General features: G+C 45.8%; 1 protein-coding gene across 1 annotated transcript in view; it reads right to left on the reverse strand.

The window, feature by feature from the left end:
• SLC6A11 (solute carrier family 6 member 11) overlaps window positions 1-18,758 on the reverse strand; it is a 122,988-nt gene that overhangs the window by 46,439 nt on the left and 57,791 nt on the right. Inside the window, exon 6 of the mRNA XM_007985233.3 lies at window positions 17,736-17,870. Within this exon, the coding sequence (XP_007983424.2) occupies window positions 17,736-17,870 (135 nt within the window). The remainder of the gene's footprint in view (window positions 1-17,735; window positions 17,871-18,758) is intronic.

The following is an 18,758-nucleotide window of genomic DNA, read 5'->3' on the forward strand; positions in this document are numbered from 1 at the left end:
TTGACATCTTACATCCTTTGACCCAATCTCTCCAACTCTGCCCACCCAACTCCTGGGAACCACCAATCTACTCTCTGCTCCTGTGAGTTTGACTTTTCTAGATTCTACACACAGAATAAGTGAGATCACATGGTGTTTGTCTTTCTGTGCAGTGTCCAGCTGCAGCTCACTTTCATCTTCCCAGTAGACTGCCATCATCTTCACCAAGAGGAGAGGTGGTGTAAATGAGCCTGGAGCCAAACGCTCTTATCCTGTCTCTCTGTTCTCCGCAGGCCCAATGTCCAAACCAATTTCACTGCTTGACACTCACTGACCTGCCTGCCCTGCTTACATACCATTCTCCTTCCACCTCTCAGGTCCTGCCAGCCTTCAGGGTTGCACTGCCACCTGCTCACACGGCCTCTCCTATGCTCATCTGAATGGAAGAGGTGACAGCTTTAAATGGCTCCAGATCCTTGGGAATCTGACTAATGGAGCATCCTGGTTCACATAGGCCAGTGGGAGCAGCAGGACCCAGGGGCCTGGGGGAATGGGTAAACATGCAGGGCTGTGTCAGGCAGGAAACCAGGAGGGGCGGCTAACCTCGGTGGACTAACGGGAGATGGCAGGCCACCACAACATGCCCTCCTGGATAATGTGTGGGACACAGTGGCCTTGGCTTTGGGGCAAAGTCACTGTGAGGAAGGGGCTGTCTTCATTCCTCATGCTTCCCTCAGCAATTTTTCAGGGCTTTGGGTTGAGTCGCAAAGCCAAGAATGATTAGGTAAAAATAAAGTAAGTTACAGACATCAATGCCAACATGCTTAAGGCTGAAGTGTACCGATGTCTACAACTTACTTTGAAGTGTATCAAAAAATAAAATAGATTGCATGGATGGGGCTAGAAAGATTTGTGGTGAAGCTGTCATAGTGAAACACCCATGGTAGAGTCCAGGGGGTGGGCATGTGGGTGTTCCCTGTGTAGGCAGAACCAACCCACAAGACAGCAGAAGGAATACTCTCGTCCCACAGTGGGAACTGGCGGCCTCACTGGAAGAGATGCGTTCACGACACTTCTCAGGAATCCTTTTGTGAGAAGACTATGCTTTGTGCCCAGTAACTCATGCTTGTATCAGTGGGGGGAAACTGAGGAAACTCCTACCCTGCCCAGGTGATGTCAGAAACCAAAACCAACGTCAGTCTCAGATCAGAAAAACTGAGTTTTCTGGGATCAGTTGTCTCCTCCTTGACATCCCCTCAAAGATTAAAAACACCTCTGAACTCCTGATATTATCCATCTATGATTCACAGATTCATCTGAGCAGTTGTTAAACCTCATTTTCAGCTGTTCCCCTTCTGGGCAAGGTATAAGTCTTTCACGAGTCAAGAGAGAAAGGGGAGCAAGTATAAGAAGATAGAAGTTTGCATTCCTCCAACCTCACCTTGCACAAACCTATGGACTAATTTTATATTCTGTCTCTGAGGTATTCACTGAAGAGGTCTGCATCTGTTATTTATTTTCCTCATCTGTCTTTCTTAGGGAATATTTTCTTTAAAGCTCCAAACAGGTGACAGGACTGGAGAAGAAGAACAATTATCATGGCACCCACTGTCCCAGGCAGGAGCTTAACTCTGAGATGACAAACACATTCTACAATATGCACTTAATGAGCAGCTACTATGTGCTAGGCAGTTTGCAAGCCATCATAGGAGACGTAGAGTTGAATAAAATGTTCACGTTCTGGAAGGGTTGGTCAAGTGTAGCTTGGATTAACCCCCAGGAAAGTTAATCATACACTTGCTTACAATGACATTCACCCAACCCGTTTCCCCCACGCACTCCCACAGCCTTGGGAAATCCTAATGCACTATCATCTATAACCTTGGAGACGTGCAATTTCCCCCTTCCAGGTGATTTATGATATAAAAATCTTCTCATGACCACAGGTAAATCATCCCTTCTCTCTGGGCTTTATCTCCCCCAAAGTACATTTTAAAGAATAATTTCTGGGCTTTGCCAGCTTTTATTAGTCAGACACATACAACTGCTAATAGGAACTTCCTGTCAGCACAACATGGCCCGTGTTGGTGGGTCATAAGGGGGAAAATAAAAGGGATTATTGATAGTAAAAAAAAAAAAAAAAGTGGAAGACAGTGATTTTACTACACTCTCATTTTACGGCTGACGGAACTCTGGCACCGGGAGGTACAGTGACGGTTCAAGGTCGGTGGTGTAGCTAGGTTTCCTGATTCTCAGCCTGGGAGTTTCCTACCATGCAACAATGCCTCCTGGGGTGAGCACTGGGACGTGAAGGACTGAGATGGATACAGCATAGGAGGCTGAGCAGCACCCACTGGGCCTCTACTGTTTGGAACGTCACTGAGACCCTAAGCAAGGAGCCAGAGCTATGTTTGGCCTCTGTATGAATATTATGCAGGACTCAGCACTCACCCTGTAGGGCTTTCCAGCGCTTGGCTTGCATATGAGAAGTGAGAGAAATGGAACATGAGATTCACACACCAATGAATTTTCAGAGAAGGACATCAAGTGTCACAATCCCAGCCAACTAAGAGGTATCAAAGACCCGGCATCTTGCTGCTCACAGAAGAAATTCCTGCTGTCTTACAAAGCAGTGCTAGATCAGAAATCATCAGAACACACTGCATCTGCAAAGCACACTTCTTCCCAACTATGGAGGAGCTGCAAGAACCAGTCATAGCAACTTAATAACAAGAGCTGCATACACCTCTCTGTAGCCCTTGTGTTGCTCAGAGCTATTTCACACACATCTGCCTATTTGATGCTTTCCACAGCCATTTGAGGTAGACATAGTAGGGTTTATTAATATGGAAGCCCAGAGAGGTTATGTGACCTGCCCAAGGACACAAAATTAGTGAGGCAGGACCTGATTCCATGTCTGGTCTAACTTCGTCATTTCATAGATCAGCAAATAGACTCAAAGGGGTGGAAAAGTGGCAAATGTTTCAACTGGAGGTTCTCAGTCCTGGTCCAGTTCTCCACCAGCTGTGGCCTTGGGTGAGCCATGTCCTCTCCTGGCACTCAGGTACTCATCAACAAAAGAAGATGATGGACCTATATACTGGCTCCCAAACTTATTAAAGTAGCAAATAAATGAGCTTCATGGAGTTCTTTGCCAAATACCTTCACGAGTATAATTTTCCTCTATGTGTAAGAAACAAATTTAGTGTCAGAATGTAAAACCATGGAAATTATGAAATATGCCATCACCACCACTGACACATGACTTTATGAATAAAATTGAGCTAATGAATTAAGCATGAGTGACTAAGGGTATCTCCCTTAATATTAATTGGCTACTTGAACATTCAATATATCGTGTTCAAGACTAGCAGATAAAGAAAAGTAAATGCTGAGGGTTAATATTGTTATGAGAGTTACAGAAAACAGATAATTATGAAATATTTTAAATCACAGGCTTTTAAATCTGTAACATTTTAAATCCATTTTAAGGAAGATAGAAAATTCTCCCAGATGCTAGAATGAGAAGTCAAAACTGAAAGTTGAGGAGGAGGAGGAATAGATCTAGCAACCCATAGGGACATCTGAGAAAATAGAAGTCCGAGAGGCTGAGGCTTCACTCCTTCCCAATGGTAGAGTTAAGATTGCATGCTGTGGGTATGACCAAAAGCTAATTAGGCTTACTGAGAAGAGCTGGGAGCTAGAAAGGATTGTCCCATAGTGAACCAGAAGTTAGAAACTCTACCCCTCAGCTCACCATGAAAGTGCCAGATGTGGGTATGATTACACACTGCTCTTGCAATATGGGCATCCAAGTTCAAAATATAACTTAAAAATTACCATCCTACAATTCCATACCCAGCTAAACTACCACTCAAGTGAAATAAATGTCTTTCCAGAAATACACAGACTAAGAGAGCTTAGTTACTCCAGGTCCTTGCTCAAAGAACTACTAAAGGATTAACTCCAACAAGAAGAATATGCAATCCTGTAGAAAGGAATGAAAACAATGGGTAGCAAACATATCAGTAAAGCATGTTGTGAAATACAAGTATCAACTCTTAAGAAGTAATAAGGCAGAATCAAGATATCACAGGGATGATGGGAGTGTGGGATCTGGAGCAGAATTTGTGTCCTAGAGTATTTTTTCTTATTCAGAAAGAGGACAAAGATAGTTAACAGCCACACTGACTGAGTCAGCACCACACCTCCTATCTCTCCACTGCACTCAGGGATAGACCCTTTCCTCCCAGCCCAGTGGTGCTGCATGCACAGCTATCACAGCCTCCCACAGCACTTCACAGATGGACTTCAGTTGCAGTCCTTTCTGCCAAAGATAATTGTGGCCATGGTTCTGGTCCTGACTCTTCAGTGGGCATTCTTAGAACTCTATTGTTTCATTCTTAGGAAGGAAACCCACAAGGCCTGTCAGCATGCCTTCAGGGGCCCAGGAGTGACTGCTCCATTTCCAGCACCTGGCACAATTGGAGCTCCAGTTTCTACACACCCTCCTGCTTCTTGGGCCTTTTTTCTTGTAAAGCACTACTGTTCAATAGAATGTTCTATGATGATAGACATGTTCTGTTTATGTGCTGTCTGATATGGTGGCCACTAGTCACAGGTGGGCATTGAGCATGGGAAATTTGACTAATGAAACAGAGAAACTGAGCTGTAAATTTTATTTAATTTCTATTTAAATAGACAGATGTGGTTTGTGGCTACTGTATGGGACAATGTAGTTCTAGAAAGTGGAAATCACTGAAGGGATCCATTCCATTCCCTTTTTGGGAAGCTCTGAGGTGATCCTCTCTCTCCCTCTCCCCTGGAGTGGGAGCGAGGGCAGGTGGGTAGCCCCAAGAAGGAACTCCTTCTTGTCTGGACTACTTGGCTCCAGAACTTCTGCTTCCTCTGACCACAAGCCCTCACTTGTTTGTCTGACAGGCCTCAGCCTGCCTTGAGCACTCTCTTAGACCAGTGCTCCTCAAATTTTCATGTGCATAAAAACCACTGGGGTGTTGCTAAAATGCAGGTTCTGATTGAGCAGACTTGGGATGGGGCCTGAGAGAGTCAGTATGTCTGACAAGCTCCCAAATAAGGCTGGTGCTACTGGCCTGGAGACACTTTGAGTAGTAATAAGATTTTAGAGACAGAAGCTCCTCTGAAAAGGCTACATACTGTATGATTCCAACTATATGACATTCTGGCAAAGGCAACACTATGGAGGTAGGGAAAAGATCAGTTCGGGGCAGCGGGGGCTGAACAGGCAGAGCACAGGGGATTTCTAGGGCAGGAAAACTACTCGGTGTGATACTGCAATGGTGGGTATGTCATTACACATTCACTGGAGGTACAACATTGCACGTTTGGAGGTACCTCCAAACCCATAGGAGGTACAACACCAAGAGAGAACCCCAATGTCAACTATGGACTTTAATTAATAATAATGTATCAATATTGACCCCTTGATTGTAGCAAATGTACCACCCAAATGCAAGATGCTCCTAATATGGGAAATAGGCGTTGGAAGGAGGTGTGGGGTGTATATGGGAGCTTTCTGTACTTTCTGCTCCATTTTTCTGTAAACTTAAAACAGCTAAAATTAACAACAATCTATTTATCTAAAAAAACTATACTTAATCTGCAAAATTTAATGTGCAATTTTGGGGGAGGGGGGGTTAAAGACCCTCCCCCACTTAAAAACTCCTGTCTGAGAAAACAGGAAATGTGCCTCACTCATCCTCCCCACCCAACCTCCACCCCACTCCCACAGTGCCCAGGAAATGTCTAGCAAGAATGGATACTTGGTAAATTTCTCCCGATTAATTTAAAAAGCAAAGCCTGGCATCATGCCTGGCACAGAGTAGGTACTCAACAAATATTTGGTGGATGAATAAACATGAGGTGGGAATTCTAACAAAACAGCTTGAGAATACCTGAAAACAGGCACTCAGTTGTTCCTTTTTTGTGCTGGCACAGCTCAGTTCATGACTCTCCAAGGTTCTCACCAGCCCCTACCATGACAACATCTCTCCTCTATGAGACAGCAAAATTATCAAGGGTGAAAACACCACCATTTCATCCCGTACTCTCACTGCTTGGCTGCGCCTTGCATACAGTAGGTGCACCTTGAATGTTTGCTGACATCTCTTTGAAGTGACTCCACTTCTCCTTCCTGTGTTGATCCTCTTGAACTTCTGGAGGTAGCCAGACAAACTCACACGATGGCACTAGCTCCAGTCACAACTGCCCATAGGCTGTAACATCACAGCTGCCAGGCTTCTTCTCAGACCCCCAAGACATTGCAAAGCCTTCTCCATCCTCAGTTAGATTCTTCCTTGCCATACTCCTCAAAACTCAAAGTCATTTGATGGCAGCCTCCTTTTCCTCCAAACTCATTATATTATCCAAATTCATTCTATTTGCTTGCCCTTTCTGAACAGCTAATATGCGCTTTTTCACCTAACCTTACCAAATCTGCATGGAGGAAGGAGATGAGTAAAGGAAAAGGCTCTCTCCTCTAGAAGTTTACGAGAGGATACTGAGGCTCAGAAAGGATGAGCCTCCTGCCTAATGTCACACAGTGGAGAATGAAGAGCAGGCATTCACATGCTGCTCTGAAAACATATACTCTTCGTTGATGAGCTTTGCTGAGCCTCTCTCTTATCTGAGTAATCTTCTGAAATTACAGCTCTCTTCATGCCAATCATCTCTTGCTCAAAAACATTCAACAGCTCCCTCCAGACCAATGAATGAAATCTGAACTCTTTGGCTTAGCAGTCAAGGTTCTTAACGAAGGGGCTTCAGCCTACTGATTTCATCCTATTTCTTATGATTCCCTATCACAAAATCTATCCTGTAGCTACATTGAACTATGGACCATATATATCCTGCATATACGCAGACTTTCCACCTCTGATCTTTGCTTATTTCTGAAAAGACTTTTCTTCCTAATCCTGCAGAGATCAAATCAAAGACTGTCTGTTTCAGCAGGGCATGGTAGCTCACACCTGTAATCCCAGCACTTTGGGAGCCTGAGACGGGCAGATCACTTGAGGTCAGGAGTTCGAGACCAGCCTGGCCAACATGGTGAAACCCTGTCTCTACTAAAAATACAAAAATTAGCCAGATGTGGTGGCACACAGCTGTAATCCCAGTTGCTCAGGAGGCTGAGGCAGGAGAATCACTTGAACATGAGAGACAGAGGTTACAGTGAGCTGAGATCAAGCCACTGTACTCCAGCCTGGGTGACAGAGTGAGACTCCATCTCAAAAAAGAAAAAAAAAAGACTGTTTCATAAAGTCTTTTCCAGGACATGTGACTGAAAATAATGTTGTTCTTCTCTGATTGTCTATGTTCCTTCATCTAAATCACTATATGACATCCACCATCCATCCATCCACCCATCCATCCATCCAAGCCTCCATCATACATCCATCTATCATGCATCATCCATTCATTAACCATCCATCCATTCACCATCCAGCCATGCATCTATCTGTCCATATGCCCATTCATTATCCATTTATCATTCATCTATCCATCTGTCCATCTATCATCCATCTACCCATTCATGCATCCATCTATCCATGCATCCATCTATCATCCATCTGTGCATCCTTCCTTCCATCCATCCATCCATCCATCCATCCATCCATCCATCCATCTGTCCACCCATCCGTCTGTCCATCCATCCATACATTCATCCAGTGCTGATTGGGAGCCTCTCATACACCAGGCTCTGTGCCAGGTGCTGAGAAGTTCACAATGGATAAGACAGACAAATTCTTTGCTCACATGGAGGTCACTTTCTAAATGGGGATACTAACAATGAACACATCAACAAATAAGCATGAGATTACTTCAGACAGCCATCAGCCCTGTGAATAAAACAAGGGCTTTGTTAGGTCATAGGGTCTAGGGAGGGATTTATTTATTTATTTTTTTGAGATGGAGTCCTGCTTTTGTTGCCCAGGCTGGAGTGCAGTGGCACGATCTTGGCTCACTGCAACCTTCACCTCCCTGGTTCAAGCAATTCTCCAGTCTCAGCCTCCCCAGTAGCTAGGACTACAGGCGCATGCCATCACACCCGGCTAATTTTTGTATTTTTAGTAGAGGTGGGGCTGGCAACATCCCCCAATTGTAACAATCAAAAAATGTCTCTAGACATTACCAAATGTCTCCTGGGAGGTAAAGCTTCCTCAGTCGAGACCCATGCTGTAGAGTCAGAACTACTTTACACTCATCCTAATTAAGTCTAAAGCCAAGTCCTGATGAGATTCACAGGAGAGACAGAGCTTGGAATCCTATCAAGTCCTATTGAGTTAGAGGGGCTTGGGAACAGTCCAGATTTCTACAGACCTGCACTAAGAAAACAGAGTTGAGCCTACACAAGGTTAAGGTTGTCACCCGGTAATTAAACTACGTAGTATAAAAGATTTTAAAGTGGCTACCATAAATATATAATACAAATACATTCAAATAATTAAAAGAAAATACATTCAAAGAATGTCCTATCTTATAGGTCATGAGAATTTTACTTATATATAGCATTTAGCTCCTATGTCTAAAATATAATAATTTTCAACTATTTGCTGATTGGATAAGTTAAAAGACAAGTTTCTAAAGCACAATACCTGGCATAGAGTCAGCAATCAATCAACGATAACTAGCATCAGTAGTTTTATGAGTACCCAAGCAGTGTTTCAACCTCCAGGACTGTGGATCGTAAGACACTGCTGAAACAGCCAGGAATGAAACAAGAAAAGAATAAACATCCACTACCTTTAAATGTGCGCGATGTTAGATCAGTAATGCAACTCTAATTATGGAGGAATTTACCCTCTGACTGGAAGGAGTGCACCTGTCAGGTCAGTTCCAACCCCAGCACCACCCTGCACCACTGTTGTCACTGGCTTAATCATGTGTCTGTGTCAAGAGACTGTCATTCCCTTGAAAATAAGAGCCATGTGTGATGATCTGACTTTACATTCTAGTAGTTGGTATTAGCAACAGTGAAGCTAACCCAGAAACAAACACACTGAAAGGAAACCTTGGGGGACTTTCAGTCTCAAGGAGTGGCTCCCACCTCAGTGAGGTTTGCAATATTTTCAAAACCGTATATGATGTCTCTACGTTGACGGCAATACAGACATTTCGGTTTGAAAGTCCAGCAGCCAGAAGGCCCAATTTTCTTTGGGTCCTTGCTTAGAATCAGAGTACACTGCCACCAGGTGGCAGCAATTCCATGGTAACAGCTGTGAGGTTCAGCAGGTAGGGTCTTGAACTGGGGTCTTGTTTTCCCTGATTCATCCTTTTGTGGGGTGGGGAGGCAGGGAACATTTGGTGTTCTGAGGTGCTCTCACAGTGTGGGCATCTTTCATCCCAGCCCCAGAGTTTGGACGCCTTAGCCTCAGGCTCCAGTTCCCTGCACAGAGGAGGTGGATCTGGGGAACTGGTGCACCAGTGCCCTGGGAAAGCAGACCCCGCCATTTGGATCTGTGACAGGCCTTTCTGTTCTTGCCCTGAAAACACACACTTGAAACACAATGAAGAGTGAGAGGAGCGGGAATCTGGGGCAGGAACAATATGATTTCTTGCAAGATCCCCTTAGCTCCCCAAAGACTGAAAAGACAGAAAGTAAAAATTTGAGGGCAGAAAAATGGAGTGGAAGTACTTCACACTTCAGAGAGAACACGGGGCTGACCGTGAAGACAAACAAATGTTTAGAAAGTTATAACAGACCACGGAATGCAAACTGCTGGGGGACAAAAGCGGCAAGCTGCTGTGTCACTTCCAGTTCTTGACGAGAAACTTAATTTACTGGATCCACAATAAAGGTCCTCGGTTCCAAGTTCAAAGACCCCACTTGGGCTGTGGGGCCCTGACTCATCCTGCCCAGAGCTGGTGAGGTGGAGGCAAAAATGAGGACTGCCGCTGGCGTTCCAGAGCCCTTCTGGCTCCCAGGCCCCGGGCTGGGTGCCAAAAGGGAGAAGTGGAGGTGCTCTGGGCCTCGTGTGCACACTTGCCCCACTGCCTCCTCCCTGTGCAGCCGATATTCTCACCCACAATGCACAGGTGAGAACCTGCAGCCCAGAGAGGTCAAGGGGCAGGCTGTTGGTCACCTTCTGGCCAGTGGCAGCAGAGTGACTCCCATTTCCTCCCCTCCACACCAGATCCCACTACACCAAGAATACCTCTTTCTGAAGAGCACACCCACAACTGCAACCATAACACAAAATAACACAGGCTGTACTAGAAATTGTTCTTCCTTCTGTCTTTCCTTCCTTCCTTTGTTCGTTTGTTTGGTCCTTCCTTCGACTCATTCAAAAAATGAGCACTTCCTGTGTTGCGGGGACTGTTCCAGGTCTGGAGATTGAATAGGGCAGGTAACGGATACATTCTCCACCCACATGGGGCGTACATCCTAGTGGGTGGAGAACGGTGATGCAAAATGAATGGTGTCTGCGATGGTGATGAGTGAAAGCCAGGAGGACGGATGAGATGCGCCAGGAGCACGGGGGGTGGTGGTGCGATTTCAAATAAGGTGGTTGGGACCTTCATTGTGACTGCACTGGTTGGGTGCACACCCCGTTAGACTTTCAAGCAATTTTCACAGTTCTCTCTCTTGATCAGTGGAGAAGGTATTCTCCCCACTTTTGCATAAAGAGCAGGAAAGTAAAATGGCTCCCAAGTCTCCAAAGAAGGAGCAGAAATGACTTGCTGTGCCATCTCAGCCCTCAGGTTTCCCAGCTAAGTTCTTCTCACCCTTTCTGGCTTTACTGGCCAGGAGGGAGGATGAAGGGGCCACCGTGAAGGCAGCCACAGCCACCCAGCTCAACACTTCATCAGCCTTCATGCAGAATCCCTGCTGCCCACATGTGGAGGGGCAGGAACACCCTCCTAGGGAACGTCCTTGTATAAGGCTGGAAGCTGGAGTCCGGAGCTTTGCACCAGTTGGATGCCCTGTGTCCCCTTTAGAAATGTAAATGACATAGCAAATAGGCATGTCTGAGCCCCTTGTAATCCTGAGGGAAGGGGAGCTGGGGCTCAGTCTGGAATTAATGGAGATCCTGGATCATGGAGGGGCCACAGGGCTAAACTGGGTGCACATGCCCGCCTGTCCTGGCCCAGGCCCAGTCTTCATGAACCCCACACACGTTTGCAGAGAAGTAAGCTCTGCTGATAACATGCCATCCCCATGGTTATTACTGGAGCATGATGGCAGGCTGGCCCTTCATGGAGCCACAAGAGACAAGGCAATTTTGGGGTTCTAACGCAAGGTGCACCAGCTAACAGCCCTCCTGACTTCCCACTGGACCTTCCCAGGAATTTCCTAGAAAGGCAAGAGAGGGAAAGTGACGGTACAAATGCAGCCACTCTATTTCATTTACTTATTTATTTATTTTTGAGACGGAGTCTCGCTCTGTCCCTCAGGCTGGAGTGTCGTGGTACTATCTTGGCTCCCTGCAATCTCCACCTCCCAGGTTCAAGCAATCCTCCTGCCTCAGCCTCCAGAGTAGCTAGGATTATAGGCGTGTGCCATAACATCTGGCTAATTTTTATATTTTTAGTAGATACGGGGTTTCACCATGTTGGCCAGGCTGGTCTCGAACTCCTGACTTCAAGTGATCCACCTGCCTCAGCCTCCAAAAGTGCTGGGATTACAGGGATGAGCCACTGTGTCCAGCCTAAATGCAGTCACTTTAAGCCCACTCTAATGTATAAAAGGCATAAGTCGTTCACAGGCTCTGGTACTCAGATTATTACCAACAAAAATTTGCTACTCCTTCTCAACAAACTGTAAGAATGGAGGAGAACTTCTGGTCTCATCCAACCCCACTTCCCTCTTCCTCTAGGGAGGGATCCCCAGAAGAGGTGAGACTCCACCCTTTCCTATCAGACTGTGTGCTCCCTGGGGACAAGGAGGCTCTTACTCATTCTACATGCTGAGTACCTGTCACAGGCAGCGGGGAATAACTACCAGTGGAACAAATTAAGGAAGGGTTGCTGGGCTCTGGTGATAGATGAGTAGGACACATGATTGTTGTAATTCCTGCCCTCCTGGAGTCCACAGACTAGGAAGGACTCCCCGCCAAGTGCTCATTTCACCCCCTCCCGGCCCTCAGTCCACCTGAGCTCATCCTCATCCTCCAAGGGACTAGATGGAGTAGCCCTGGGGACCAATGGGGCTCAGAGGCTGGAGACCTGAATGTGTCCTGGAGCTCAGCCTGAGGCCCAGCCCTCTGACTTCCTGCAGGCTTCTCTTCCTCCCCTAATCATCTCTCCTTCCTATTTCCTATTTCTCCACTTGTAGGAGAGATTTTACTGGCTACAGAGTCACCCCTTTAATTTCTTATAGCTGCAAGAGGCCCAAATACTACAACTGCTGGATTATCCCAAAGAAACAAAGGTGCCCATACTCCCAGACTAGCCCAACAGCCAGGCCTACGGCTGGGAACTTTTCTTCCACTATCTGGGAACTTCTCTTCTTGGTGCAATTTGAAGTGCAGGATCATTTCTAGAAGTATAGGAAAACTAAGGATCATTTTCAGAAAACAAACAAATAATCTGGACTTGCTAAGAGGGCAACATTACAAAGAGATACAAGATTGAAACTTTCACTGACTTCATGATAAAATACTTCCAGTCGACCCCTCTTACTAATCTACTCTCTCTAAATTTGGGAGCTGTGCCTCAGTTGTCTGTAGGGTGACCATGTGGCTATGGAAGTCCTAAGACTAGCTTAGGATGTTTCTCTAACCCCACAGCACCGTGCCTCAGATGTTGGCCAGCCACCTTCCACCTGCACTACATTCGTCATGTCCATGTTTGTTTTAATAATTTTTTAACATTTGCCTTTAAATTAGCCTCACTTTTAATCGTATACATGGCATATATATGTCCAATGAGCTCCAGTGCTCATTGAAGCATTTCCTTTGAGAGCCATGTCGGCACACAGAAAGTTTCAAACTTTTGAGCGTTTAGGGATACTCAACCTGTATATATATGTATGTATGTATATATGTGTGTGTATCAGATCATACATATCATATATATAGTTTCATTCTAGCAATAATAGCAATAAAGTCATGGTTTTGATATGGTTTATGTCCTGGTTTTATTCCTAATGCCTATTAACATACATACATAATTCAAAAGAAAAAATATTTCTCCATGACTGGGCCATCAAATGACTCCACCTTCAAGGCCATCTGCTGGGGCAGGCAGGTGCAACCTGTGACTGAGGGAGGAGGGGACAAGGCCCCCTAGAGGCTAGGGGCCTTACTTAAGGTCATATCACCACTGCAGGAGAACAGGAATGGAAACCATTCTGCCTCTCCATGGGCTGGGTATTCACAAATGGGGACAGTTGGAATCAGGCCACATTGGGCTTCTTCCTGCAGCATACCCCAGCTTCCAAAAATCACCAACATACATGGGGTTTTGTTTTCCTTTCCCTCTTGGGGTCGCTATCCTTATTTATGCCACAGAAAATCAGCAGTTGCTTTCTGGGGACATAGTTGCTTTTGGGACACACACAAACACACACGCATGCTTCCCAGCCATCACTGATAGAGAATCAAAAAACATTACAGCTCGCAGATTTGGTGATCTGGAGGTCATTAGACTTTTTGTTAAAGAGAACCTTCTCGTGAAAAATGAAAATAGCCCTTATTCCTATCATTCAACAAACATGTAAGGAACACCTACTGTGTACCAGGCATTGAGCTCATCAGGGACTAAGGATACAACGGTAGGAAAGGCAGATACAACGGCAGGAAAGGCAGATACAACGGTAGGAAAGGCAGATACAGACCTTGCTCCCAAGCTGCCATCTCAGCCAGTGGCCACCCTGTGGAAAACTGTCAATGCCTACAATAATCTCTGACACAGAGTAGGCACTCGGAAAATATCTGTTCAACAATAAATGGACATTGAACAAATAAAGATCACACACAATTATATATACACACAAATATTTTACTGTAAATATACAGGATATGTAGGTGCTTTGGAAAATAAGTATGGGGTGCTGGGGGGTGGTGCATGGTTGGGCAGTCAGAAAAGACTTGCCTGAGAAAGTGATGTTTAAACTAAGTCCTAAAGGATGGGTGGGCTGGACACTGTGGATCACACCTGTAATCCCAGCACTTTGGGAGGCCAAGGTGGGTGGATCATGAGCTCAGGAGTTCAAGACCAGCCTGGCCAACATGGCAAAACCCCACCTCTACTAAAAAAAAAAAAAAAAAAAAATACAAAAATTAGCCAGGTGTGGTGGCGCACACCTGTAATCCCAGCTACTCGGGAGGCTGAGGAGGAGAATTGCTTGAATCTAGGAGGTGGAGGTTGCAGTGAGCTGAGATCGCACCATTGCACTCTAGCTTAGATGACAGAACAAGACCCCATCTCAAAAAAAAAAAAAAAAAAGGATGAGCGGATGGTTGCTCAGCCAAGGTGGGGAAGGCGGGTCTGGGGAAGAAAGAAGGAGTGTTTCCAGCAGAGAAACAGCATGTGTGAAGGCCCTGAGTTAGAAAGGCCATGTCTATTGGAGGCCCAGAGAGGAGGCCAATATCTGGAATGAGCTGAAAGAGGGGGAGAGTGGTAGGGGATGCAGCCAGGAGGCAGCTCACAGAGGACAGTGGGGACCCCACCATTTGGATCTTGTTCCAAAGACCACAGGGAATCCCAGGAGGGATTTAAGCAAAAGAGGTGCCCATCGAATTTACATCTCAAAAAGATCCCTCTGTTGCTGGGTGGGGAGTGGCCTAGATGGTCAAGGAGCCGTTTCTGCATGACCAGTTAGGGGGCTGCTACAGTTTTCACATGGGAGATGGTGGTGGCCCGGACTAGGCTGGTGGCAGCAGGGGTGGAGAGCAATAAGGACGGAGTCGGGGGTCAGGTGGAGTGGGGCCCATCAGCCCCTGCTCACACGCCCCTGAGGGTACTCCAGTGCACTGCCAGCAAACATTTTCTAGAAAGAGCCAAGCAGCAAACACTTGAGATTTTGCAGGCCTGTAGGAAAGAGTCAACAGAGCAGGCCCAATGTCGCTCCAAAGTTGGGCCCATTTGTAGTGTTGGCTCTTGCCTGGTGTCTGGGAATTGGGCTTTTAGGATGCTCCCTGTGGTACTAAGTGACATGGTTGTTTCGTATGCCTGGAACACTGAATCCCATAAAGGCTGCCTGCTTCGACCATTTGTACAGCAATGTGATTTCTGGTAAACGCCTGTGTTTCCTCTGACAGTCTGGGAGTCAGAGGGTTGTGGCTGATCATGGAGGCAGGGAGTACCTGTGCAGTCAATAAAACACCTTCACTAAAAACCTGGACTCTGCATTGTAGGAAGGCTTCTCTGGGCAGAAACCCTGCACGCATGCTGCCGCATTTCCTTGCTGGAGGAAGGAACACAGTCTGCATACCTGCTCCAGGCAGGAGGGAGGGAAAGTGAGAAACCTGCGTATGGATTCCTCCACATTCTGCCTGGTGACTGTCTTTGTCTTACTGATGATGGAAACAAACCACATCCATGAGTATAACTGCTTCTGTGTCCTGTGAATCCTTCTAAATTACCAAATATGTAGGTAATCTTGGGACCACTCCCCGACACAGAGGTCCACAGGGTTTCTGTCTCAACTACTCAACTCTACCTTTGAGTGCTAGAACAGCCATGGACAATAATATGTAAACAAATAACAGGCTGTGTTCCAATAAAACATTATTTATAAAAATGGACAGAGGGCTGGATGTGGCCTGGAGGCCAGAGTTTGCCAGCCTATGCTCATGGAAAAGCAGGGACTCTCCAAATCCATTTTGAAAACTCTTTCATGTCACCAGTGGAGAAACTGAGGTCCAGAAAGAGGGAAGGGAGAAGGAACTTGTCCACGGTCACTCAGGATCCATGGCAGAACCAGGAGAACCCAAGTCCCAACTCTCAGACCAATGTGCTCTCCACTACTTAATACTGGCTGGTGGCCAGGGCCTAAAAGGAAGGAGATGGTAGAAAATGGCCTGGCCTGACTCATTTCTGTGTTCGTTCTCCCTCTCTCTCTCTCTCTCTCTCTCTTTCTCTCTCTCTCTCTCTCTCTCTGTGTGTGTGTGTGTGTGTGTGTGTGTGTGTGTGCAGGGCTCTGAAGTTTTAGGTGCCACCTGGATTTTCCCAAACTTTTTTGATTATAAGAATCGCCTCTGAGGGTTCTTAGTAATATGGATGCCCAGGTGCCATCACAGACCCACTGCAACTGGATCTCCATGAGTAGAGCCTGGAATCAGCATTTTTAACCAGTTCTGAGGTATTCGGATGATCAGCCAGATTTGGAAACTCTGGGTGACACTCAGTGGCTCTTGAATGACTACCAGGAAAAAAGAAGCCCATAAGCAGAGGAGAGAAGGGGAAATCTGTCTTGGATCAAGGCAGAATTCATGGCCATCATAAAAACAGACCGACCAGTGGTTTGTAGAATATGTTCTCCAAAAGTGCTCCTTCAACTGAGCCTTTGCCATCAGAGATCAGGAACTGGCAAAGCCAACATTTGAAGCTAATTTCCTTCTTCCCAGGGATTCTGCCTGCAATTCAGAATGCCATGCAGGTGCCTAGCGGTATCCTCAGCCTCAAGGCCCTGCAAGGCATGGCAAACTGAGACAAAAATGAGCTCACCTCCCACTCCGCCCACCGTGATGAGGGGCTTCTGAGCTGCACTAACCATCCCCCCAACAAATGCTTCCCCCTCAAGCTCCCCTAACAGGAGGTGGCTGGAAGCCACAGATCGCAGACTTGAAATTTCCTGCAAGCCTCATTTCCTGTTTGGAAACTGTACTGATTCCATGTGTTCTGTGTTTTAATAGAAAAATTAGTGCCTGCTCGCCCACTCAAATGTCTGTGATTAAGTTACTTCACACACTAGAATGACCTAGAGGCCTTTAAAAGATACTGACACCTGCACCCAGAGAGTTCATTTTAATTGGTCTGGGTTGTGCTCTGGGAATTCACGTTTTCAAAAGCTCCCCAAGAGCTTCTGACATGTGGTTGAGGTTGAGAACCACCGGGCTTGTGAGATGTTCTGGATATAGTCCAGGGCACACCACCATGTGCCCACTTAGAGAACCTTAGGCACAATTACTACTCACCACTCAGAACAACAAATGCCTTACCAAAGACAACTGATAGCTTAGCCAGTTTCTCCAACTCTTTTTTTTACTATGAGCTACTCCCACAAAGAAAATCAATCACGAACAAAGACCCAGTTTCTCTCACCGAGAGGCACTACTGCAGAGATCTGTGATTTGGGGTAGAAATTTTTTTTGTTGTTTTTTTAATTTTTAGTTAACTTCTAACTGAAATGTAGCATTTGTTTCAATTTTAGATGCAGGCAACAAACTGCAGTCCTGTTAGCAATAGAAATTCCAGATGTTTTCATATCATGGTATAGCTATCTTGAAGCGTCACTTATGCTCATTGCTGTTTTAAAGTCACAGTAGTCGTCAGACTTGCTGCTGGATCTGGCTATGTAATGTCCTCATTTTAAAATGTACATCTATCCCCATGTCACAAATTGGCCTGTTTAAAATGTTTCGGTAACGGTATTTTAAAATATTTGATTTCCTACGTATTAAATTTATGCATTTAAAATTATTCTGGGAAAGAGTTCACAGGCTTTCCACTGTTCAACCAGCTGTTGAATCCCAGTGGCCAGTGGCAGGGGCTCTGCAGAAGGCTTCCCAGTGGTGGTGGTTGATGCTGTACATTGAGCAAGCGACTCTTACCTGTGGGTCGGAGAGCCGGGAGAGGTCAGGGTACAAGTAGAACTTGATGCCCTCTGAGGCCCCGGGCAACGTGACCCCTCGTATCAGGAGGATCAGCAGCATGATGTAGGGGAATGTTGCGGTCACGTATACAACCTGGGCACAAGAGGAAAGGAGAGAATCAAGAACAGGGTGAGAGCAATGGGCTTACTTCACTCAGCATAACGTCCTCTGGGTGCATCCGTGTTGTCGCATGTTGCACCAGGACCCTGTCTCCCAAGGCTGACTAGCATTCCCCCCTGTGTACAGACCACACTTGCTTGATCCATTCATCTGCACAAGCCAGTCACAGAAGGACAAATACTGCATGACTCCACTCATGTGAGGTACCTAAAAGAGTCAAATTCACAGAATCAAAGAGTGGGATGGCAGTTGTGGGGAACTGGGAGGGGTGAAATGGGGCATTACTAATGAAGAGGTATAAAGTTTCAGTAGTGAGATGCATCAGCTCCAGAGACCTGCTGGACAGCATTGCCCCTACAGTCAACAACAATGCAATGGATACTTACAAATACGTTAAGAGAGCAGATCTCATGTTAAGTGTTCTTACCACAATAAATAAAATTAAAAAGGAAAAGGAAGCAGGGGTGATAGGAGTGGGCCACAGAGGGGGTAAAGGAAAGAAGGGCTTCCTGGTGCAGCAACAAGAAGTGACCCCTACCATGGTCTGTCCTCCTGCCTCATACCTCACCAAAGGCGAGGTCTTTCAGTGCTATCTACTGAGTGCCTGTGACGTGCTTGAGAGTGATGCTTGTTGAATTTTTTTGACCACAACACAGAAAGAAATATACATCACAATCCACCACACGTAGAGCTGAAAAGGAAGTTTCACAAAATAACACATGTGTGATACATGCTAATATTTTGTATCATATTCTTTTTTTTAATAAGCTGGTCGTGATGTTCTAAATCCACTTCAGAATTCACTATTGGGTCAATACTCATATTTTAAAAGCCACAGCTCTTACTAAAAGTTAAGTATTC

Source organism: Chlorocebus sabaeus, chromosome 22 (genome assembly GCF_047675955.1).
Source record: "Chlorocebus sabaeus isolate Y175 chromosome 22, mChlSab1.0.hap1, whole genome shotgun sequence".
NCBI lineage: Eukaryota > Metazoa > Chordata > Mammalia > Primates > Cercopithecidae > Chlorocebus > Chlorocebus sabaeus.